The following is a 25,747-nucleotide window of genomic DNA, read 5'->3' as shown; positions in this document are numbered from 1 at the left end:
GCTATACGATGTTTCCAGAGGGCAGCCAATATGGGCAACAAGCAGGACGAATAGGATTCGTACCCGGGACATCTACATTCACAGTTCGACCAGTGGATAGGGGCGCGTTTGGGCCCTTTGCCCGGAGCAAGTGGATACCTGTTTTTGACGACACCTTCAGTGCAGAATCTTGTTTTTTTTTTCATTTTTTGGTTCTCTGTAGCGTAACAAAATGATTTCTCCACCACCACCGCCGCCCGCGACACCTCTTGGCGCGCAGCCTCGGCGGAGACGCGATCAACCAACCAACCACTCGACATTGCGCGCCACGTCCTGCTGTCAAATTGCCTCGCTCTGGTACGGAACAAAACGTGACGCGGCGGGCAAATCGCTCAGGGGCTTTATCAGAGACGCGCAGGGAGCGAGGCGTGTGGCCACATGGCAGCAGTTAACGGATTTAGGGCTCGGGGCCACACAATGGTTAACGGAGCAAATTTGTCACGGCCGAGACTCCCCTTGTTACTGTGGAGTTAATGGGAGGGATCGCCCCCCCCGCCCACCCCTAACCACCACCTGCAAGAACAAGAGGCGTGCATCAGTCACTGTAATGGCGATATGCCGCTAAGAATTCACTCTGGTTCGGTCAGTTGTATGTAAAACTTGGCTCGCACCGTAAGTGACCAACCGTGCTAATGGGAGTTGTAAAATATTCTTGGTACGTGGAACCAAACAATACAAATTTGCGCACCCACCCTAAATCCTGGATTGGCAAAAGTGTTGCGCGTGCACACATTGCAGATGGTGTGGGACAATTTCCACTCAAAAAACTTTTCATTGGAGCCTGGCAGTTCAGGGCTGGTTGTGATGATGCGGGCATGGCGACGAGTAGAGAGCGAGCGGTCTTCTGACAATATTTTTAACCAGACTGCGAGCCAGGCACTACATCCGCTGCACTTGCAGGGCGGGCGAGTTGTCAATTTACGTATTGTATACGTATTGACAAGGTCACAGCATTTTCCGAAGCATTCTGAAACCATCACAAGTTTTGTGTATGGCACTCAGCAGCAATGTCCCCGCGAGACGTCGCACATCCACCCTATTGCTGGCGTTTCAGATTTCAACAGCAATGTATAATTTACAGCCCTTTCAACCAACCGCTGACCAGTATCCCCACACCATTTCACCACGCGGGCCAAAAGCGGGTTGGTGGGGCCCGAGCAACAGTTCAGATATCACTCGTGTCTGGTGCTGGCCATTGTGCCACCCAATCAGCCCGGTATTAGAGAGAACTTCAAGGGTAGCATAGCAGATTTTGAAATGCGATCGTAAATGTTTGCATGCAATGCCATGGGATTGTACAAACAGTCCGGTCTTAAACCAAACTCACAATCATGGTATTCAATACTGTACTGCCATGTTCACCTATGGGCCGTCAACAAAGTATTTACCATCCCAATACTGCAACGTTAATCTAAAAGGGGCCAGTAGATTCCAATAGCACTGTCGGGATTTGCAACCCTGCCATGATACTCGATGCAGCGACAAATGTCCGAGGTGTACATACATCTTAACAGTGAATGTCACGATCTATTCATCAGGCATAACCTATCCACTGCTGTGGTCACCATCCCTCGAGATGTCTCTTAAGGCGATGCATTCTCAAGACGTTCCCTCCTTTGACTGCAACTCCGTCCCTTCGACTTCTCAACCATCAATGGGAACATCACGACACACGTGTAATACAACCCTAAAAATTAAAGTTTAATTGAAAACGCACCGCCTGGCGAACTGTGGACTTCCCAACGCACACCAGTGGCTCGCATACACACAAGGACTGACGGAACGTGTACAAAATCCATCTAATGGAAACGCAGACTCGCGGTGGATGTAAAACTCAAAATAGGGTCGTGGGGCGTGTGGGAATGGGGCGAGCCGGCTCTCAGTGAGATGAATGCGCGATGTGGTGTTTGGCGATGGTGGGTGCGCTGTAGAAAATATGACGAGCGGCATGCTCAGTGAGCTCAAAGCAAGTGATGAGGTCGATTGCAGTTGCAGTCGAGGCTGACTTGTGACCGTATGGTGAGATTTGATGTAGTGAGGATGAGCAACTTAGATGTAGTCTGAAAGTAGGCATGGATTTAGTACAGTGAGGGTGGATTTTAAATTTTGGAGGCGAGCAGCGCAAAGGTTCGTATGGCGAGTGATGCAGGTGTGCCGAGGGATGCGTAATCAGTGCGTAAAGTTGGCGAGTTGAAGATGCGTAATAGGTGGGTGCGTGTGCGGCGATTGTGGCGAGCGGTGTTGTGGCGGTGGGCATGGAGTGGGTGGGTGCGATGTGCGTGGTTGCATGGTGGTTTCAGTAGCGCCGAGTTTCATCCAGCCACGCTCTGGATCAGCGTGATGTTGTCTCCTTTCAGCATTAGGCGCCCTGAAACACAGCAACGACACAGAGCGCGCGCACGTGTCAGCAATGCACGCATCACCAACCAACTTCCGCGTACAACTACAAGTTACATTTGAAATGTGCCTGTAAGACAAATGAACATAGCAGAGCGCACCGACATCCTGTTTGTCAAAAGATAATGTCAAGATGGTATGGGTAACAAAGAGGAATTTAATGAAAGACACAAGGAAGATGAAGAGGGAAATGAGTACAATAAAATTGTTGAGATCACGTAGCAAGGAATAGGTAAACAAATATAACAAAAAGCATACACACAATATTAAGAGACAAAGCAAAGTCAGTGAAAAGCCAGATTGACCAGAAAATGTTAATGGTGACTGTGGATAAAAATAGGCTAAAAATAACAGGAGTAAAACAGCACGAGAAAGGAAGAGGTGGTCATGCAAAGAAGAACAAGTACAATACACAGCGGACCAATAAATAACAGACAGGTCAATGAGAGCATCTGATAAGAAAACGAGACAATGGAAATGAGGAACTTCAGGATAGAATGACGGTGATAAATATCGAGCACCGCACAGGTAGGAGGAGGTCGACAACGATGATAAGACGAAGACGACAGGAGCGCTAGGAACAGCAAGAACAGCTCGAAGTGCGGAGAGGGCGACCGACCGAGGGGTTTGCGCGCTTTCGTCTTCATGTGGATCTCCTCGGCGTCATCCAGCACCAGGTTCATGTACTCGTCAAAGCCCTGTGCGACACGGCACACCTCCGTCAGCGGCGCGCCCGAAAAACACACAGGCTGGCAAACCAGTTAACCCCTTTCCCGTTCCGATACGACTGCAAGTTGCGGGGTGGGCGTCTCGGTCACGTGACGTTAGATGTACGTTTACACACACATATACACGTTGTAATGTAGTGTGCTAATTGCAATATGGAACATCAGGGGACCTCCCTTGCTAGTATCAAAATATAATAGGTTTTACCCTTTGTGGCAATAAACAGGTGTTAAGATATATATTCTTGGTTTTTTCGGTAACGTGACTTTATCGAAAGAACCAAGAATATGAATCCCTACAGCCACGAAAGCTTTAAATCAAAATTTAGGTGTTAAGATGTTAAAACACCAAACTGAAGCCGTATGGTAACGGAGGCTGTATGGTAAGTTTTGTAGCAATTGCTTTTAGGGCTCCGGCTACCTTAAATGATAAAGCTAAGTCCTTTATCTTAAACATTAGCAGGTGCCATACAAATATGGAATTTCTACCACAGCCTCAGCTTCCAATTGAAATGAGCATTGCCTTGCACTATGTGCAGGCATAGATGTTGCGTTTTTTCCTTTAACCATGTGATACGTAAATAGTACCGTTTTACTTTACCTAGCCGGGTGTTAATGTTGTTAAAGCAGTGGTCAGCTACATAACAGTTAAGTGTTTTTTAGTTCATAAACCTGTATTCATTTTATTAACATGAAGGGAACTTTAAAGTAAAAACGATTTAAACGAGCTGGTAATGGAACCCACATTCAGAATGTCTCGGCTCGAGATAATTAAATTAGTGCCACTGTGTGGGAGTCAAATGTGGTTATCCCATAGAGCCTGACCACCACCACAGGCATGTGGAATTTACACCAAAGACTCAGGACCACCAGCTGAAACGATGAGACACTTCTGCATGTACGTATAATTGTTCATGTTATATGTGTCATGCTCACAAGTATTTGCTTAAGGGATATATTTTATCAGAATAAGCTCGTAAAGCAGTTCCCTCTTACAATAATGCAGCCCTCGATCCTCATGTTGACCTGCTCGTACAGCCAGATCTGTATCCGGGACCTCTGCCGTGCAAAACACGAGACACAAGTTAGACGGTGCTCCAGGAGCAGACACTGTGGTCGTATGCAATACTGGCCGTGACATATTAATTAAAAACATGGACAATGACAATTAACAAAAAGCTAAAACGTGCACAAAGTAACATGGATAGAAGCGTGGGTGGAATTATAGTTAAACAGGAAGAGATAGATTATTGTGCATACGCAAGCTAGATTCATAGTTTTAAATCGTGGCCAGGATCTGCCTCTAGCAGGGATGATGGCCGATGGAGACCGATTATAAGAAATAGCACCGACATCAACACACCTCTATCAAAGTCAATATAAGATGCTTTAACAATAGATCAACAATGGTAAGGGTGGTGATCACATGACACATGAGCACGAATGAGTGAGCAGAGGGGGCTGTGGTTTTGTTGCAGACAGCCCCACGCCATGAATGAAAAGAACACTGGAATGGAATTACTTACGTTTTGTAGATATCTGAAGATCAAATTCTGCGAAGAGCTGTGAGTCAAGGAATCGTCTCAAAACACCAACATTAGGGCTTAAACCATAAACAAGATTATTGGTATCATAAAAAAAACTTTACAAATAAACAAATGACATTTCACGAAATATCTGAGTTCAGATGACGTTTGCAACTGTTAATGTTTCAAGGGTTTAGATTATATTCGTCAACTCCCCCGGGTTGGTAAAACGAACTTCAGTAATATCGCCCAAAATTCCACCGCTTAACCACCAACACATCTGAGCACTGCCCCACGATCGTTGGAACCGGGAGAATTAACTTTGTCCAGTAAGAACATGCTTAATGCTGGTCATCTGGGCGTCAAGTACTACTTCCGTGTGCCTATGTACAGCTCTCGTCAAGCCAACTGGTGAATGAGGATTTCCCCACGTGCTGCTTGGTCATGGGGGGTATGGGATCATACGAAACAGCGGCATTTCAAAAGAAATAAAAAATTCAATCAAATGCATTGCTCACCCAACGTCTTTGTTTTGACTATACCCATTATCGAAGCTGTTTGTGCAATAAACGGTACCAATTGCATCGGCAACCCAGTAACACAAGCCACGCTGCTGGAGCGACGAGAAGTTACATTCAGTCGGTGCGTTGTAATCACGCTTGGCAACCCAATGCCGGTTAAAGACCTTCCCACGCCGTAGGTCGAGAGATTACGGCTTGGTTGGTAAAGGCTATGAGGGGTCGGAGAAGGTTTTAGTACTCACCAGCAGTATATTGTATTGCGTAAGGCAATGTGTTCAGAAGCCAAATGCCAAAGCTTGCGAGCGATTCAGGAGGGTGGTTCGTTAAGTTTTGCTCTTCCCGTGGAAGGAGCGCAATCTAATTGTATTTTTAAAATATAATAGGTTTTACTCTTCTGACAACAAAACAGTTGTTAAGATGTTCAAACACTTTTTGCAACGATCAAGTCTGCATTAACCACACGTACATGTGGCCAACATGCAAACACCACAAAAACGTCCCACCGTAAATTGGCTTACAAGGTTCAGTTTGTGTTGCGTGGACAGTCCCACTGCAACTCGTCTTTGCCATTCCAGTTACGGAGATACACGCAGTCGGGTCTGTCGATGTTCTAGATGCGGGTGTTTGTACTTCGACACGTCTAAGTCACGACGTTTCGGGTCTCGAAAGTGTAGCGTTGTACACACGCCTGTGGCATGAGCCCGTTGCGATAACCTCCGCGTCAACCTCTTCCCATTGTTAACGCGCAACTCGCGACGCACCGAACGGGCAGGCGAGCGCATCTACCAACAAAAAAACCTCCAACAATGGATCCCCGACTTGTCGCACGAAACGCGCACTCTAGACGCGGCAACAGCACCACAACTTGTTGCCACAAAGACGGAAAATTCGGTCGAAAACGCCGCGGAGGCCTGTTCCCTCCCGCCGAAGCCTGCGTTCGCCTTGAGCGGGCGTGCCAAAACGAAAAGGATACGATCGGCTGCACCATCACCTTCTGCACCTTGGGCTGCCCGCGGTACGCCATGGCCGCACGCGGGGTGTTCTTGCTGCTCGAGAGCTGAAGAAAATAATCTAAATATGAATACACTTGACGTATATTAACCAAAAAATTGTGTTCAGCACCGCTGATAAGCGCGCGCGCTCCACGCGTGCTAAATGGCGGGCGGAAGCGCGGGGCACGACGGGAGCGCCCTCTGCCCCCCCCCGACTTCCGCGTGCGCGAGGCGTTACTTAATTGGCTTATCTCAATAATTTATGTTAATTATATTATATGTATTATGTTAATCGTACCCCTTCCTCCACCCGTGCCCGATTTAAGTATGTTAATAATGATATGTTAATTCTAGATTTGAAGCTTTCACTATATAAGGTCGTACCTCTTGGGACTTCTCTTCACTTGATACAGATATTTTGCTGTGACAGTTTCACCTGAAGACGGAAGCTTGTGTTGCCTCCGAAACGTCGTGATTTTATTGTTTTTATTATTTTTTATTAATTTTTTTATTAATTTTAATTTCATTTTTTACCTACGTGACTTTACCGAAAGAACTAAGAGTATGATATGTTAATCTTCGCGCCCGCGTGTGCGGCGATTGGTCGGTGTGGTAATCTACTCTTAGGTTTTTTCGGTAAAGTCACGTAGGTAAAAGACAAAACTAAAATTAATAAAAGTAATAATATAAATAAAATAAAATAATAAATCACGACGTTTCGGAGGCAACACAAGTCTCCGTCATCAGGTGGGACCGTCACAGCTAGATTTACTGTATCAAGTGAGGCAAAACATTCCAAGATACAAGTTCTTAAATACAAGTTAAGGGGGGAGGAGGGGGGGAGGAGGGGGGGAGGAGCTTATCTGAGTGTGGTAGCCAATGAATGGAACGTATTGGGGGGGGGGGCGGGGCTAAAAGACAACAACAGGTGCACATGCTAAAGGTCACACGCTAGAAGAGAACGACACTGCGCATGTTGTTTAACCCAGTGTTGGTGACAACCCAAATACAAAAAAGGAGAGTTCTGTTAAACGCCGGGGATGGGTGTTGTAATCTGTCACACCCGTCAACAACGTAACATAGGCGACGTTTCAGGCAATGGCCCTTCCTCACAGGACATGCGCAAAGAAGATTCATGACTTTATTATTATTTTAAGGCCACCGTGTTATTGACGAATGTGTTTCCACGTGATAGCCCAATTCGTTCAGCGATCATTTGTGGCCAAGTCGCTTCTGAAAAATAGTTCAATGGGCTTCACCTGGTGAGATAGAAAATGTAATTTTTATTTACGTTTATCTTTTTATCTAGATTTGAAGCTTTCGTGACTGCAGGAATCCATACTCTTTGGTTATTTCGGTAAAGTCACGTAGGTAGAAAAAATAATAGATTACGACGTTTCGATCGCTACACAAGCAATCGTCATCAGGTGAGACAACCACAGTTGTCTTGCTTGTGTTGTGATCGAAACGTCGTGATCTAACACATTCCTGCGGAGGGAGCTGGTAGGAACGTTGGGTTGCTCAGTCAATGGGCAGGGTCAACGGCGGCGTGGTGTATTCCGCAAATATGCCCGACTGCGAGGGAGGGCACAAGCCGGCGTGAGTAGGTTAAACGTTGAGTTTTATAAGGGCACCACGGGGTGACCAGCCCCTCCCCACCCAGCCCCTCCCCTCCCCACCCAGCCCCTCCCCTCCCCACCCAGCCCCTCCTTCCTCACCCAGCCCCTCCCTCCCCACCCAGCCCCTCCCCTCCCCACCCAGCCCCTCCCTCCCCACCCAGCTCCTTCCTGCACGACGGACGGACGCAATAATCCCCTGTGGGCTGGTGTAACCAGGATGTTCCTACCAGTATTTTTTTTTTTATACCTACGTGACTTTACCGAAAGAACTAAAGAGTGTATATTTTAAGTGATTTGTTTACATTTCATATGCTTTGCACTCCTGTTGTGTTTTGTCCTGTTCGTTGTTGTAACGTTTTGACCCCGTGCCCCTCCTGGACATCTGTGGAAAAAGAGATTTATCGCTCATCCGATGTTTTTTCCCTCCAGTATAAATATTCTGATTCCGTTTAATTGTCGAATCATTGTCATGTGTGCTTGTGCGCCACTGCCAACGCAGCAGCAATCGCCAAATTAAGTAGATACGTCGCGTTCATGATCTACATTTGCTGGGAGCGAGGCGGATTTCTCGAGGTGTAACGATTAATGAATTCGTCGATTCGTATTCCACTTTAAAGCCGCCGCTGTTCGTTACGCTGTCAAATCGCGCAGCAAGGAATTCGAACTCTATTCACGACCGTGACGACCAATTGTAATGGTTCGCTAATGAACCTTATGGCGGGACCCCGGGGTCCCGAATAAACGGAAGTCAAAATCGTTATGTCGTCATGTTGTCCACACGCGCATACAAAAAGAAAATCCACTTTGGATGAAATATTTAGACATTTTATTTTATTTTATTAACAAGCTTTGGCACTTTGGTATTCGTATTTTTATTTTGACATACAGTACACAAATTTGGGGCCGCGATCCAAAAAAAAATGTCATACTTTTTTTTTGCGTGTAAGAAATAAATTAAAAAAATTACAAACATAAATACATTCAGCAACCACAGTATTATGCCACGATTTATAAATGAACGGGCGTTCGCATAAACGCACTACTGTTGTTTGTGTTTTTTTATTGGCACCGAGGCCCTGGTTCTTGGGTTTTTGCAATAACAGTCACAATTATAATTGTGATAATACAGAACAGATAACGTGTGAGCAATCACACAGATACCGTGAAAAAAATTTAACTTATATGGTCCGTATCAATTATTTTTGGCTCACCTTGAAAAATACAAAGTTACTAGGAAGAATCACGAAGAGCCAAACAAACATCAAATGAAACAAAAAAACGAAGAAAAAGGAAATTAGCTTTAAACAATTGAGACTTTGAGAGTGCTAAACTAATATTGAACAAAACCAAGAACACAATAATAAGAAAAAATACTGTACAGTAATAACAGCAATAACACAACAGGCTCTTGTACAAATTAGTTTGGCTTCACACGCGATTTTGATGTAACAGAATAAGGCACGGAATATTTCATGAAGATTTGTGTTGGCGAGGTTGTGTGCGTGTATACACATATATAATCGAGTTGCAACCAAGACTGAATTTCATAATCGAGTCAAGCTTAGCTTTAGTGAATATATCAATCGATGAAAAGATTTACAGTTTGGACACTGAAGTGAGTGAAATTCATCAACACCTACAAGCTGAACTAAGAGACTAAATTGACCCCAGAATTCTCTATCCGATGGGTTGACGGTTCTTAAATCGTATAAGTCAAGGGTTCTGTATTGGATGAATCCGTGATTCTGTAACAGATAAAATAAGGATTAGTTTTATTATGGTATGTATGTATTTATGTTGGGTCCTATGTCAGATGAGACAAAGCTGGTCCAGAATCACGTGAGCTACTGTCCACAATCCAACCACGATCCCATGTCCAAATACGGTATACAACACAATTCACCTTGACTTGCTGCGTTTCTACTCTACGTGATGCAGCCGATTGTTTGATAATTCACCCATATAAACACAAAGGCAGGCTACACAATGGGCGATGCATGGGATGCGCTATTGACGAAATGGTTTAGAATCGTGCTCGGAGTGCGACAGGGTTGTGCGCTGTCTCCCTCCCGCACGGTTCTCCAACATGTGTGTTGGAGTACATGTGTGTTGGAGTACATTACGTGAGAGGCACTTGAGGAGGAACAGAGTGAAGACTATGTAACCTGCTGGTTCGCAGATGATATCGATAAAAAAAATCCCCAATAGGATGAGTAATATTTGCAACAATAAACATCAATGGTAAAAAAAGGAACTGCTGGAAAGTAAGGGATCACCATCATTGTCAGATGGACAGCCACTGGAAGTTAAAATATCTTGGCAGCATCGTGACAGCACGTGACACGAGAAAAAACGACGCAAACGCGAGACTCGGCTCCGCAAGCGCCGCTGAAGGCAAACCGGATGAAATCTGTAAAAAGTAGAAACAAATCTTAGAAGAAGCCGTTGATCTCCTCGGTGTACTCAACAGCGAGGTGTGAGAACCCTAGTAACGACGGAGAATCTGTGCCTCTGAACCGAAAGCCTCCTGCATATAATTCTTTGTTCGTTTTGTTTTTCAGAACGTGCGAGAAACAAGACAGCTGGACAGACATAGGCAACCAAGTTGTATCTAGCACGGCAAACTGCGGCACTGCATTAGTAACAAGTGGCCAGGATGCAATGTGGTCGACTGCCAAGCGTGGAAAGTGCTGGTGACAGGGGTGGGGGAGGATGAACACCACGATCTGGTTGTTAGTCATAAAACAGCAAAGCGCTGGACGGGATGGCAGCGATATCGGTTGTGATGACGGAGTGACGGACGGAGAACACTGCAAGGAGATTATCTCTGAAGGAAAGGGTTGTGCCTCCAATTGCGCAAAAAGGCCATGGGACTAGAATGAGAAGGAGACTCGCTTCGTTTAGTGAGTCGACTTAAACCCAACTACCAATCGACTTACAATTGCAACTCGTTTATATGTCCACACACACACAGACAAATAGACGGGCGCCCACACACTCTAGTGCAGGGTTGGGGAACCTTTTCCTTGCTGAGAGTCGAACAGGAGTAAAAAAAAAGACAACTACATGTAGGCAACCGTACCAATACAGTCCCCACCTCAGCCACTTCCATCACGGCAGTGACACAAGTGATTGACGGCACGAACCTTGGAAATGCAGTGATGTTGCCAGGTTGAACGTAACTCCCCCTCCCCCTCCCTTCTAGTACAAGATGCCTGCAAGTTTGGAAGTGGTGGGCCTCGCGTGGCCGAGAGCCACAAGAAATGAAGTCATGAGCCGTATCTGACTGACCCCAGGGCCATAGGTTCCCCACCCCATCCCACTACCACCCCCACCGATTCGCTTGCTTCAGTTATAACACCTCGTACACAGGGGTAGGGGCGATCGAGTTGTCTCGGCCAATGGAACACAACTGTGGTCCCTGTTCCCCGAGGGTCCCTCCACCGTGGCTGGGATCCGGGCCCCCGTCGGAGGGGATGTGGCCGTAGGCCGGCCCACCGGGGGGCCCACCGGGGGGCCCCCCGGCGTGGGGGGCGCCACCGACGGGCGGGCCGGCGGGTCCGGGGTTCTGCTCGCTGGAGATTCGCTCCACGATGCTGGACAGGCAGTCAAGGCTGGACACCACGAGCGCACCCTTGACTCCGGCGGGCTCTGTGCGCAAGGGGACGGATTTGGAACGCACGTGCTGTGTTGTACATATGTATGCTGAACTTCTTTCGCATCTTCTTGGTTCTTTCGGTAAAGTCACGTAGAATGGAAATAATAAAATAATAAAAATAAAACATAATAAAATAATTCTCACGACGTTTCGGCCACAACGCAAGCAGCCGTCCTCAGGTGAAGAACAGGTCTGTCCTCAGGTGAAGAACAGGTCTGTCAGACCTGTTCTTCACCTGAGGACGGCTGCTACGTGACTTTACCGAAAGAACCAAGAAGATGAATCCCTGCAGTCACGAAAGCTTTAAATCGAAATAAAAATTCTTTCGCATCGTACGTAAACAAATGTGCTCATCGGTGGAGCCCAATCTCGTCCGAAGTAACGTACCGATGCTAGCCATCTTTTGGCCGGCCATCAAACAAAGACGGAATCTGTACACTTTTTAATCTAGATTGAAAACGCATGTCCGTAGAATTACGTTTTGTGTTTAGTTTGTTGTGCTTTCCCCACACCACATGGTTGGCTACGTACGGTGCGAAATAAGTTCTACGTACATACATTCAATGCGATGAGAAACTAAAATAAGAGGCTTTACCATTTTGTGCAATAATGCAGGAGGTGTTAAGATGACCAAACAACAAAATAGACACCTATTGGAAGGCATCAAGTCTGCATTCACCACACATGCTCGTGAAAAGACGTTGAAAAACTACTTGCTTTGATAACAATATTTGCACTGATTTTTAATGCAGCCGTAATGCCTTTCAGTAGGTGTCGATTTGGTGTTTGAACATCCTGACACCTCCTGTATTATTGCCGGAGAGGGTAAATCCCCGATTCTTGTTTCTCATCATCTTGATACCGCCGAAAAGGGTCCCATTGACATACGTACCAACGTGCCGACAGAAGACAGTTTTCAAATCAGTGTTTACTACCTGCCTATGACATATGGTTCAGGATAAATAGACATTAACAGAAACAAATGAAATAAAGCTGAAAAGTATTCCGAACAAAGCAAGGAGAGGTGCATGTGTTTTTATGATATTCAAAGGCAGTACGATGAGCACGTGGTCTAAATTTGCCAATTTTTTTACGTTAATTACTCGATTAAAATCTACGCAACAATCATTGCTCCTCTACTGTAAAAAAAAAATTGACAGGACTCTCCTTAAAACGAGTCGTGATGCTCAATGGGGCTTTCCTGGGTAAACATGTATAGTAGCAGTAATAATAATAACACAAAGTGTGCGTGCCACGGGCACTGTGTGTGTGTTTGTGTGCCTCCAATGAGCGCATGCCTTTGTTACGTGTGTCTCCAATGTGCCTGTGTGTGTATCAGCCTTACCAAGCACGGGGGAGTTGTATTGGCCTCCGTAGTCCGTGTCTGATCTTCCAAACGCCACTCGTCCACACTCCGTCTGATAAAACAAAGCACCGTGACTTTAAAACATATATATATACAGTACCATACTCTATTATCATTCAGCTCCTGCCAAGTTAATTTTTTGCAGTTGGGGATTATGGTTGCTATATTGTAAAAAAAACCACTTGAGTAACTTACAGGGAACCTTCGATGTCTGTTACAACCACAAATTCTCAATTAGATTGTGTTATTCCTCGAAATGTCTCGAGTCATAAACATCTCACTGTGTCGCTTTAACCCCTTTCCAATGCCACCAGGAATGGCTGTCATTCGGCCACATTTTAAAATCCTCGCTCATTTGTGGAGCAAGCGAAGCTTTCGTCACGCAAACATGCATTGTGACCACGGGTATGTACATGATTCAATATACACGCAAGCCATTACCAAGCCAGCCAGCCCGCCCTATGTGACAAGCTGATATTTACAGAAATATAGATATTCTAAACCGTATGGTTATTAAAACCTCTCCTGTTCAATCTCAATTTCCTGTTCACTCCACACTTGTTTGGCGATGTCCCCCGCTGTGTCCGCCAGGGGGCGCCCCCCCCCCCACGCTCATCGTCGCGATTGGCAAAACTTTTTGGTCACTGGCTTTTTTTCTTCCGATCTAAGCCAAAAGTCATCATGGGTTTATCTTTCGTGGGTCATTCTTTCACAGGCCTGAAGGCTCAAGCGGTCATTGACAACACAGTACGATCGAATTTGCGATAGATAAAGAGTTTGCACGCGTCTTGAATTCTGCGCAAGATGATAATGCCGTGGGAATACGGTACAGGACAGACGATGGGAGGGAATTCCAAAAATTGAGCAGTGCGAAGGAAGAATCATGCAGAGGAGTGTTGTGGCGGGTGAGTGAGTGGGTGAGGGCGTTATCGTGACCTGCATGCAGTGTGGTGGTGGTGGTGGATGGTGGTGGTGGGACACAGTGTGGTGGTGGTGGTGGTGGATGGTGGTGGTGGGACACAGTGTGGTGGTGGTGGTGGATGGTGGTGGTGGGACACAGTGTGGTGGTGGTGGTGGATGGTGGTGGTGGGACACAGTGTGGTGGTGGTGGTGGATGGTGGTGGTGGGACACAGTGTGGTGGTGGTGGTGGATGGTGGTGGTGGGACACAGTGTGGTGGTGGTGGTGGATGGTGGTGGGACACAGTGTGGATGAGACGACACAGTTTGGCTGGTAGACCAAGTGCGCAACATGGGTGTAAGAACGAGTGAAGTTCACGGGAATAGCAGCACCTGCTGCTATAGGAAGTCATAATTCATACCAAACTTTCCACATGGCTCCTTCCAGCCAGAATGAGCCCATAAACTCGGCAAAAAACTCGGAAATTACTCAAGTGCTATGCCTGACAGAATGCCCGGGAAATATACAATACGTACTTCTACAAGTGCATATAGGCATCTATGTATACAATTGCTTTGCTCGATATTGAACGTATTATATCCAGACATTCAAAACGCTTTCCAATTTCCGTACGATTGAAATCGTCCACGCATTTGCTCTGTCCGTCTGTAGGGGGCGAGGGAGGAACGTTCACTCTCTCGCCGAGACGATCCGAGACGAACGAGACGACGACAGACTCAAGTTGAGACTATCTACCCATTAGAGACGTCGCCGATTGAAAGCCGCCCAACATGGATCCAAGAATTTGCCCAATAAAATAAAATAAATAAAATAATTTTGATGTTTTACCTACGTGACTTTACCAAAAAAACCTAAGAATATGAATCCTTGCAGTCACGAAAGTTTCAAATCTAGAATTAATTTCCCCAATGTTTTAGAGAGACCCCAAACCTGGGGAGGGGAACAAACAAAAAAACCCCGACTCCTGTATTCGCAAATATTCAAACGCGAATTGCCCCTACAGCTATCCACCGGCTTTCGTGCGGCTAATTCAGCACTTCCGAAGACAACGGGCATGCTGGAAAGCGTCACATAATCCATGCCTACGCATGGTTTTCTTTTTTCTTTTTCCCGAACGTGTTTATATCTGTATTATAGGCCATGTTATCGCTGTCGTCTTTGAAACCCTATTACACCGCCCCCACACACACACATTCTCCTGGACATCAAGAACAGCTGTCGCACACGTGGACAGCCGCATACCGTGCCCACACAGCGACGCAGCTGCTACGTTGCCTACATAATTGCCATAACAGTAATAGTAGTAATAACAAGGAAAAAAATGTACATTCCTTTTGTTCAAGCCACTGCTGGATGAAGACCTCTCGTCATGGGGCTGTTGAGCATACTTCACCGTACTGTTTCGATTTAAAGCTTTCGTGACTGCAGGGATTCATCTTCTTGGTTCTTTCGGTAAAGTCACGTAGAATGGAAATAATAAAGTAATAAAAATAAAACATAAAAAAATATTATTTTATTATTTCCATTCTACGTGACTTTTCCGAAAGAACCAAGAAGATGATTCACCGTACTGCTTAGTGATAGGAGGGAGCACCCGTGTAACAAAACAAAAAACCTAAACATCCGACCACGTACTCTTTGGTTCTTTCGGTAAAGTCACGTAGGTATAAATAAAATCAAACAAATCACGACGTTTCGATCGCAACACAAGCAATCTTAATCAGGTGGAACAACCATAGCAAGATAATGCCGAAGTAGGCCTTGTGCTGCGATCGAAACGTCGTGATTTGTTTGATTTTATTTCTACCCACGTGACTTTACCGAAAGAACCAAAGAGTATGGATTCCTGCAGTCACGAAATCTTCAAATCAAGATCCGATCACGTCCTCATTGGCTGATCCAATGATTTAGTTTCCGATTCGATGATTTAGAATCAGAATCTACACAGGCTCTAAGGAGTCACAATGCCAGACGATACGCGAATATACTCCTTTGTCTTGTATGCGGTGTGGGAATTGATGGCTTACCGGAGTTGGGATTCGATTTGTACTTTCCGTTGTTGCCCTTTGAAACGGTGGTGCGGATCTCGAATTCAGGCCGAGGGTCCATTTATAGCATTGGGATTCGGCTCCATTCTTCCTCAAAATAAAGGAATTAACGCGTTCCAGAGGAGTGGTAGTGAGATGTGGTGGGAGGCAGTTGGATGCCTGCTTGTCAATCAACGTGAGGTGTGGAATAGTGGCGATGGTGGTTGCCTGTGCCCTCACTGAAGGTAAACATCCGTGGAGGGATGCGGGCAAAGCAAACGAGAAAGATGCCTTCTGTGACCTCGTGTGCCAGGTATTGGCTAAAGTGGCCCCTTGGGATCGAGTTATATTATTAGATGACTTTAATGCCCGAGTGGGTTATGACGTTAGCACTTGGATGAGAGTGATTGGAAAGTATGGGCCAGATCAGCTCAACAATGACAGTAGGAGACGATTATACTTCTATGCAGTCCGTGGGCTTGTAAACACCTGTTCTGGCAATGTGAAGCATCAGCTTAGATACACGTTGGATCCAAGAAAGAACATTTGAGCTAAGTAGTGGCAGAACCTCAAATGCGAGCCCATGCTCTTGACACCGGAGCCTACCATTGGAGCTCATCTGTTCACTCACCATTGGCTGGTCATCTGCAATGCGCATCTGCCATTCCTACGACTGTGACAGGAGTCATCCACATCGGATCCAATTCAACGCCACCATAGCTAGCCGATGAACGTCGTAAGTGAGAAATTGATCATCCTCACCCCCTCCCAACGCAGAGGGGACACGAGTGACAGGACGGTGGCTCACGCAGCTGCTTAAAGCTGTGCTGTGACTCAGTCCAGACCTCCCAAGGGACCTTGGATAATGGAGTAAGAGTTGCAGCTCAACGAGAGAAGCCAACATGCAGATTTGCAAAATCTACAATGGTTCACACCTACGGGATGACGAGGTTTCTTGGAGGTTCAGAGCCGTATGGCACTGCCAGCGTTGCTGAAGAGATGGAAACTGCAATCACAAAGCACTCTTTAATGCCCTCCTTGATAAAGTGACACGCAGCACCTTCCCTATGAACACCGTCGAATTATTGTGTTCTTCAAACGGTGTCGGTTCATCCCGGGTCACCTTTGCAGAAGAAGCAAATGCTGTTTCACGGGTTTCATCTCCCGGTGAAAGAAAGGGCACAGCAGCGACGCTTACGGGAAAAAATGAGACGATATAATCTCTAGACACACGGGGTCAGGTCTGTAGATTTCCTTAAGCACTTTTTTTAGTGAGACACTGTCAAGAGGGGGAAAGACATCCCCCCACCCCTCCCTCAACTGGGTCACATCTCGGCCCAGTGGGTTTGGGAGTTTTGACAAATCTAGGAACCTCTACTCGATCGGACGCGTGGGAATTGAGCGCATGTACACGGTAATCTTTGTGTGATCCACCAATCCCGCACATAACCCACTGGGGTACAGGTGTAGGCCAACGCACATGATCGATAATGATCAGAATCATTAATCAAAATATTGATATATTTATTCTGGAGGAATTATATGAGCTATAAAGCTATTTTTCATAGATGTCCAGTAGGAGCGGGTACCAATGATGATATACACCTGTCATCCGATGACTTGCAAGAGTCCAGCATTTCATATGTTTAGTCAATCCCGTGAGTGAGTACTTGTTTGGCTTTACGTGGGGAGTGATAACATTCAGAGCTCAAGACAAGATTAATTAAACTTCGATTTTAAGCTTTCGTGACTGCAGGGATTCATCTTCTTGGTTCTTTCGGTAAAGTCACGTAGAAGGGAAATAATACAATAATAAAAATAAAACATTATAAAATAATAAAAATAAAACATAATAAAATAAAAAAAATTCTCACGACGTTTCGGCCACAACACAAGCAGCCGTCCTCAGGTGAAGAAACATTGGGACGCTGTCTTTCCGACAGCTCTGTTTCTTCACCTGAGGACGGCTGCTTATGTTGTAGCCGAAACGTCGTGAGAATTATTTATTGTTTTATTATTTATTATTTTATTATTTCCCTTCTACGTGACTTTACCGAAAGAACCAAGAAGAAGATGAATTCAGTCAACTGCGGTCACTCTGCTGCCAACCCATGGCCACCGTGCGACCTACGCCGTCAACTCCGAGTATTCCGTGGCAAGTCCTCCAGTACAAGTACAGCATCAGAATATTTATTTATGCTGCGGTAAGCCGATGAGTTACGAGGCTGTATTTCACAGATGTCGTGTCAACTTAGCTTACACGATCTTGGTGCGATTGGGCACAATTAAGGGCGGTTGAGTCATAGGTACATCCTTCACACGAAAATACACACAACCATATAAGCACACACATACGCAATTAATATAATGACAAAGATCCCCCGTATAGCCTTCACATGCTGTTGGGGCAGTTGCTGTTAGCGAGCACCTATGAAGGCCGGCACGACACACGAGGTGATGAGTGGTCAGCACCACGCGCGGCCGCCTTTGTTTCCCGATTGGCAGCGTTTACACATCGCCTCCGGTAGTGATTTGAGGCTGAGTCGACCTAGATGAGGCCCGGAACTGGTTTCGGATAATCATCATTGGTGTTGGTGGCCGTGAGCTGGAATCGTTAGTAGCGTGGCTCGCAAAGACAAAGAACCCCCCCCCCCCCAATAACCTTGTTATAGGGCACATGCTGCCAGTGAGCTCGGCGCAAGCGTTCGAGGTAGCAGCGTGTTCACCACCACCACCACCACGTAGGGCGGACCGTCTTTGTCTTCATAGGCCTGATGTTTGTGGCCCCAGTGCTCGTATTATATTGAGTCGATCTCGGTGTCACTGCTTATCATCGGTGGTGTGACCAAGAAATCTAACACGAGGTGGGGAGGGGGGGTGAATAGCAGTGCATCACACCCTGGGACAAGGACACATGCAAAGATCCCCCGAATAGTATGAACAGACGATTGGGGCAAGTGCTGTTAGCGAGTAGCACATATGGAGGCCGGAACGGCACACGAGCGGGGGGGGGGTAGCAACGCGCCCGACCGCCTTTGTCTCCCCAGTGGCGATGTTTACACACCGCACCAGGTACTCATTCGAGGCTGAGTCAGCCTACGGAGAGGCCCAGGAGCTGTTCACTGACTGTGCGCAGGTTGCGCTAAGCACTGCGCCACCGCTCCCCACAACATCACACGCGCCACGTGCTCAGTTTTCGTGTTGCCGGCAGGGCCGGAGTTAGGGGGGCGCGGGGGGGGGGGGGCGCAGGGGAAAATGCAACATTTGTCCAGGGCCCACAGCTTCAGAGGGCCTCACGAAATAGCATTTTCATTTTATATTTTAAATTGTTAAGTCACATAGCGCCATAGTTTCAATTAAGACACAATATAGTAAAGAGTGTGCGCGCGTATGTCTGTTTGTGAAAAGAACATGAAGGAGAAATGCGCAGCCCTGCAATTCCCTGCTCACGCCACTGCTATCGGAAGGGCCATCCTAGTCTAGAGGGCCGCTCCAGAGGGTATTTGGCCTACTCTTCCACGCTGACCGGACGTTTCGAAATAGATGGAAGTGCCCGAACTTTACCCCACCGCAAAATGAGTAACACCACAGCCAGTCGATAGCAGTACCTGTGGATGTGTCTGTGTGTAATGTACTCGTGTAGTGTAGCGGGTAGCGCTACGAACCCGGCCACCCGAGTTCGATTCCCGCTCACGGCGCCACACCAAGTGACGATTATCTGAATCGGTACCTGGGCCTCCCCCTAGATCGACTCGGCCTCAAATGAAACATCGCCACTGGGTGAGACAAAGGCGGCCGGGCGTGGTGTTGGCCAAACCCCACCCCCTTCGTGTGCCGTGCCGGCCTTCGTAGGTGCTGCTCGCTAACAGCACTTGCCCCTACAGTCTGTTAAGGCTACACGGGGGATCTTTGTTTAGTACTCGTGTGTACTCATCTGCACCTCCGAGTCGGCTAGGTACGGTGCAAAAGAGGTTCGACAAGCGCTGCTGGTTGGACGGAAGGAAGCGGGGGAGATGAAGACGACCTCTGGATGAGAGATAAATCCAGCGGGCTTCATTAAGTCCGCTCCGAGTCGCCAATTATCTTCGTGTTGATGTTGTTGGTGGTGTCTCTTTGTGTTGTCATGTCTGTCTTAAAAGGCGTCCGTCTTTCCTTTCTTTTTTCTTAACATCCTTAGACCTCCCTCCTCCTTGCCACCCCACTTTCCCCTCCGTCGTTTCTGCTTCAATCGAACACCGCCGGCGGCGTCCTGCCAATGCATTCACGTGGTGGGGAGCAGGATGAGGTTCAGACTCTCGCACACGCGAACTCGCCGATTGTCGCGAATATCCCGTGGGCATTCATCCACTCCCCGCCAACACCCCACCAACCACCCACCACCAATTCGTCTGCTCGCCGACCTGTTAATTTATTGTTAATTTATTGGCGATTCATTAGAGAGGGTGTGGGACGTGCGGCGTGGCAAATGGACTGAAATGCCAAGATGATGTTGATTGGAGAAGCACATCTCGGTGGGTTACTGCAATTTAACTGTCCTACCCCCATTAACACAACACAAAGACAAAGACGCCCCCGTGGGGTGACTTTTTAACAGACTGTTGGGGCAAGCATTGAACGAAGGCCGGCACGGCAATCGACACAAAGATCCCCCGTATAGCCTGAGCAGACTGTAGAGGCAAGTGCTGTTAGGACCACGCCCGACCGTCTTTGTCTCCCCATTGGCGATGTTTCCACACAGCACCAGATACTCATTTGAGGCTGAGTCGACCTAGGGGAGGACTAGATCCGGTCCAGATAATTGTGACTGGTGTCGGCCGTGAGTGGGAATCGAACCGCTCCACGTACACCATACACACATATACACATATACCTGAACTGGTTGGTTGCGTACGGTGCGAAAAAAGTTCAGTTCAACATTGCATATACATACACGGATGTCAGTGCGTACAGCTTTTATTTAACTCACTGTTGTTGTATCTTTAAATCTTTTATATAAATTTTAACCCACTTCCCAATGTGGTATCGACTGCAAACTTGGTATATTTATGTCATACTGATGGCAATACTATATTCTATCATTAAAAAAAAACATTTTTAAACAATATTTTGTATATGTTATGTTTCGGCTTGGGTCTAATTGCCCCACGGTTCCTTACGTTGTGGCAAGCTTCGGGGCCACTTCGTGGAGTTCTTCCATTACTAGTACATTTCATAAAAGCGTGTTTAAAAAAAAAGTAAAAAAATATATATATTACTCCTTTAAATAAAAATCCAAGTTTATTTCTTTGGTCAGGTGAGACCAGGATGCGTGTCAATCGCAAGAGTGACCAGGGCCATGAGCCTGCTCTCAGTGGGAGGGTGATTGCTGCTGCTGCTACAGCTGCTGTGTCTTTAATCCCAAATAAGTAATTTTGGGGTCATATATGGACCCTGACGCAGGCAGCACAATGCCCTAAGCCCTTGCGAATGACAACCAGGAGAGACCACTGACTTACGTATGTTACGTTGAACTTCTCTCGCACCGTACGTAGCCAACCGTACTCACCTTAACTGCGAAGCAGGATATACACGCAGTGCATTCACTGGGAAGAGTTCAGAGCCGTGACATGCTGATCATCGCCAATAACCTTGAAACCAGTGCATGCCTTCTGTTTTGCCCATATTATTTTTTCGTAATTTATGTACTGGCAAAACTCTTAAGACTGATCGCGATAACCATTATATCAATCCCCTGTTAAATAAGTGACATTTTCGATATTGTTATATTGCGTTAATGTATTGACTTCGTTTGAGTAAATCAAAACCCTTCACATTGTATGAATGTTGAGCTTCTTTCGCACCGTACGTAGCCAACCGTGCTAATCGGAGGTGCGTGCGGAAGGAGAAGACAAACGCAAAAAAATAAGTTCTAAAGAAATTTGGTTTTTCAATCTACATGATTTAAAAGTGCATCATAGCTCCAGCAGCGGCCTTCCCAATATCGGAATTCGGAGAACGTTCCAGACGGCTGCAGAAGCGCGCCTCTGAAAGCGCCGCTCCTGACCCACCCGTCCGCCTTTGTGCGCGATGGCGACGATTCCCCCGTCCTCATTTCTTCTCGTTGCCAGTCCGTGACGTCGGAAATGTCAAATGCCCAGCGCCTTCAGCATTTCCCAACCCCAACTTCACCACCACCACTACCATTGCCTACCTAGGCCACCTTTGGATGTTGACTAACGCGGTGCCCCCCCACCCCCCCCATTACCTTCTTGATCCGTCTCCGATTTTCTGCTTATTGACACCCCCATGGACGGAGTGGGGAAAACACGAGCGCACATTCTTGAACGTTGATCACGAAGCGGTCAGAGTTTATTCGTGTTCGTGATTTCATTTCACGTATTTACTTACACACATAGTACACACATATATAAGTAGACACATATACACTCAAGACGCATAGACACCAACACACATACATACACTAATATAAACATACACATATATATGCACTTACATAGACACTGACACACATATACATATATCAAAAGATCCCCCGTATAGCCTTAACAGACTATTGGGGCAAGTGCTGTTAGCGAGCACCTATGAAGGCAGGCACGGCACACGAGGGGGTGGATCGCCAGCACCACGCCCGACCGCCTTTATCTCTCCAGTGGCGATGCTTACACACCGCACCAGGTTCTCATTTGAGTCTGAGTCGACCTACTCGAGGCCCCGGGTACACTACCACCACCACCAACAACAAAGATCCCCCCCCCCACGTGTGGCCTTAACAGACTGTAACGGCAAGTGCTGTTAGCGAGTAGCAGCACCTATAAAGGTCGGCACGGCACACGAGGGGGTGGGTGGCCACAACAACACCCGCCCGCCTATGTCTCCCCAGTGGCGATGTTCACTACACACCGCACCGGGTGCTCATTTGAGGCCGAGTAGACCTAGGGGAGGCCCAGGAACGGTTCAAAGAATCGTCACTTGGTGTTGGTCGTGAGCGGGAATCGAACTCGCTCCCCAGCACCCCAAGCGAACACTCTCACACACAAACACACTCTACACTCACTCACACACTCTCACCACACACCCACTCACAACACACTCACAAACTCACAACACTCACAACACACTCACACACTCTCACACACTCAACACGCACACACTCCCACACACTCACACCACTCAACACGCACACACTTCGACACACTCTCACACACAAACACACTCTACACTCACTCACAATCTCTCACCACACACTCACTCACAACACACTCACACACTCACAACACTCACAACACACTCACACACTCTCACTCACACACTCAACACGCACTCACAACACTCACACACACTCACACACACTCAACACGCACACACTCAACACTCACACACACACTCTCACCACACACTCACTCACAACACACTCACACACTCACAACACACGCTCAACACGCACACACTCCCACACACTCACAACACTCAACCCGCACACACTCAACACTCACACACACTCAACACTCACTCACAACACTCACACACTCTCAACACACACACACTCAACACGCACACGCACACACTCAACACTCACACACTCAACACTCACACACTCACACACTCGCCACACACACTCACACTCTCAACACTCACACTCTCACACAATCAACGCGCACACGCACACACTCAACACTCACACACTCACAACGCTCACACACTCAACAAGCACACACACTCAACATACTCACCACACATACTCACACTCTCAACACACACACTCAACACGCACACACTCACACACTCAACACTCACACTCACACACTCACCACGCACACACTCAACACACTCAACACTCACACACTCAACACGCACACAATCACACACTCAACACGCACACACTCACACACTCACACACTCAAAATCACACTCTCAACACTCACACACTCACACACTCACACTCTCAACACTCACACACTCAACACTCACACACTCACACACTCACACTCTCAACACTCTCAACACTCACACACTCACACACTCACACTCTCAACACTCACACACTCAACACTCACACACTCACACACTCACACTCACACACTCACACACTCACACACTCACACTCTCAGCACTCACACACTCAACACTCACACACTCACACACTCAACACTCACACGCTCACACACTCACACACTCACACACTCCACACACTCACACACTCACACACTCAACACTCACACACTCAACACGCACACACTCACACACTCAACACTCACACTCTCACACACTCACCACGCACCCACTTACACACTCACACACTCAACACTCACACACTCAACACTCACACACTCACACACTCACACTCTCAACACTCTCAACACTCACACACTCAACACTCACACACTCACACACTCACACACTCCACACACTCACACACTCACACACTCACACTCTCAACACTCACACACTCAACACTCACACACTCACACACTCAACACTCACACGCTCACACACTCACACACTCACACACTCCACACACTCACACACTCACCACGCACCCACTCACACACTCACACACTCAACACGCACACACTCACACACTCACACACTCAACACGCACACACTCACACACTCACACACACACACTCACACACTCACACACACTGAACACACACACACTCACACACTCAACACTCACACTCTCACACACTTTCACACACGCACACACTCACACATACACACTCACACACGCACACACTCACACACTCTCACACACTCTCACACACTCACAACATTCAACACGCACACACTCACACACGCACACACACACACTCACACACGCACACACTCACACACTCTCACACACTCTCACACACTCACAACATTCAACACGCACACACTCACACACGCACACACTTACACACATGCACCACGCAACTCACCGTTCCACTCGCATCGTCTCGCCCTCCCGACATCCCCCCGTCCGAGTATCCATCCTCGTGGTTGCCTCCAACCAGCTCACCACCACCACCTCCACCACCTCCTCCTCCTCCCTGCTGCCGCAGTAGCCGCTGAAGCCCCTCGATGTAGCGGATGGCGTTGCGCAGAATCTCCACCTTGGGCAGCCTCTGGCTGGGATTGCTGGAGGTGCATCTCTTGAGCGTCTCGAACGCTTCGTTCACCTTGCGCAGACGGCGCCTTTCGCGCATCGTGGCGGCTTTGCGACGGTCCGTGGTGCTCGTCTTGCGCTTGCACGCCTTGCAAGCCCACAGGAGGCAGGGGCCCGGACCGTGGTGGCCCCCCACGTGAAGCGGTGCCCGCACGTGCTGATCGTCCCCGACGGGCGATGGCATCAGATCGTCGTCGTCCACGCCGCGGTGAGCCCCGCCGGGTGCCGCCGGGCTCTCGAGTCGCGGGTCAAAGTCGTCGAGGAAGTCGATGTCCCCGTAGCCGAAGCACGGCTCGCCACGGTAGATGATGTTCTCGGCCTCGGAGACGAAATGTCCGGCGGCGCCCCCGTCCAGTAGCTCCATGGTGGCGGGCGGAAGGCGGCGGTGGTGGTGGTGGAGCGATGCACTTTAAAGATTCTTAGTTGTTGTTGATGTTGTTGATGTTGTTCAAATGTCTTTATTTTTTTCTCTTCGTCTTTTGTTCGCGTGTTTCTTATCAGGAGCGTCGACGGCCGAAGCGTCAATTCTTAATCAGTCCGATGAGCCTCGCGATTACGTGCGGATTGATGACCGGCGGTGGTAATGTTAATGCTCGCGCAAGCACAGGTACCGCCCGATACGTTCACACGTGCCAGTGCGGCACAGTTATTAGAGGCGAATTTCTCCCGTGTGTGTGTGTGCTTCTATGTACGTGTACGTGTGCTGTTCCGTAGGTGTATCAACTATTAAACGAGTCTTGAGTTGAAACAACGGAGGGCTTCAACCGAGAATTGGACGAGAAGAGGAGACGGCGGACTTCAGCATTCCG

The 25,747-nt window shown here is 47.6% G+C and overlaps 2 protein-coding genes across 2 annotated transcripts; both read right to left on the bottom strand.

The window, feature by feature from the left end:
* Positions 1 to 1,714: 1,714 nt before the first annotated feature.
* Positions 1,715 to 6,398, bottom strand: SNRPE (small nuclear ribonucleoprotein polypeptide E). Its single transcript, XM_078856489.1, has 5 exons — positions 6,182 to 6,398; positions 4,688 to 4,714; positions 4,158 to 4,220; positions 3,056 to 3,134; positions 1,715 to 2,407 (listed from the first exon to the last, which is right to left on the bottom strand). The coding sequence occupies exons 1-5, from the start codon at positions 6,230 to 6,232 to the stop codon at positions 2,352 to 2,354; spliced, it is 276 nt and encodes a 91-aa protein (XP_078712615.1). The 5' UTR covers positions 6,233 to 6,398; the 3' UTR covers positions 1,715 to 2,351.
* A 4,773-nt stretch (positions 6,399 to 11,171) lies between these two features.
* LOC144932188 (myogenic factor 5-like) lies at positions 11,172 to 25,399 on the bottom strand. The gene is made up of 3 exons (XM_078856140.1): positions 24,712 to 25,399; positions 12,823 to 12,895; positions 11,172 to 11,470 (listed from the first exon to the last, which is right to left on the bottom strand). Exons 1-3 carry the CDS (start codon positions 25,300 to 25,302, stop codon positions 11,172 to 11,174), a joined length of 963 nt encoding a protein of 320 aa, XP_078712266.1. The 5' UTR covers positions 25,303 to 25,399.
* Between the last annotated feature and the right edge of the window lie 348 nt (positions 25,400 to 25,747).

This window comes from Lampetra fluviatilis, chromosome 5 (assembly GCF_964198595.1).
Source record: "Lampetra fluviatilis chromosome 5, kcLamFluv1.1, whole genome shotgun sequence".
Taxonomy (NCBI): domain Eukaryota; kingdom Metazoa; phylum Chordata; class Hyperoartia; order Petromyzontiformes; family Petromyzontidae; genus Lampetra; species Lampetra fluviatilis.
The sequence above is the reverse complement of the archived record's forward strand: the minus strand, read 5'-3'. Positions and strand labels throughout refer to the sequence as shown.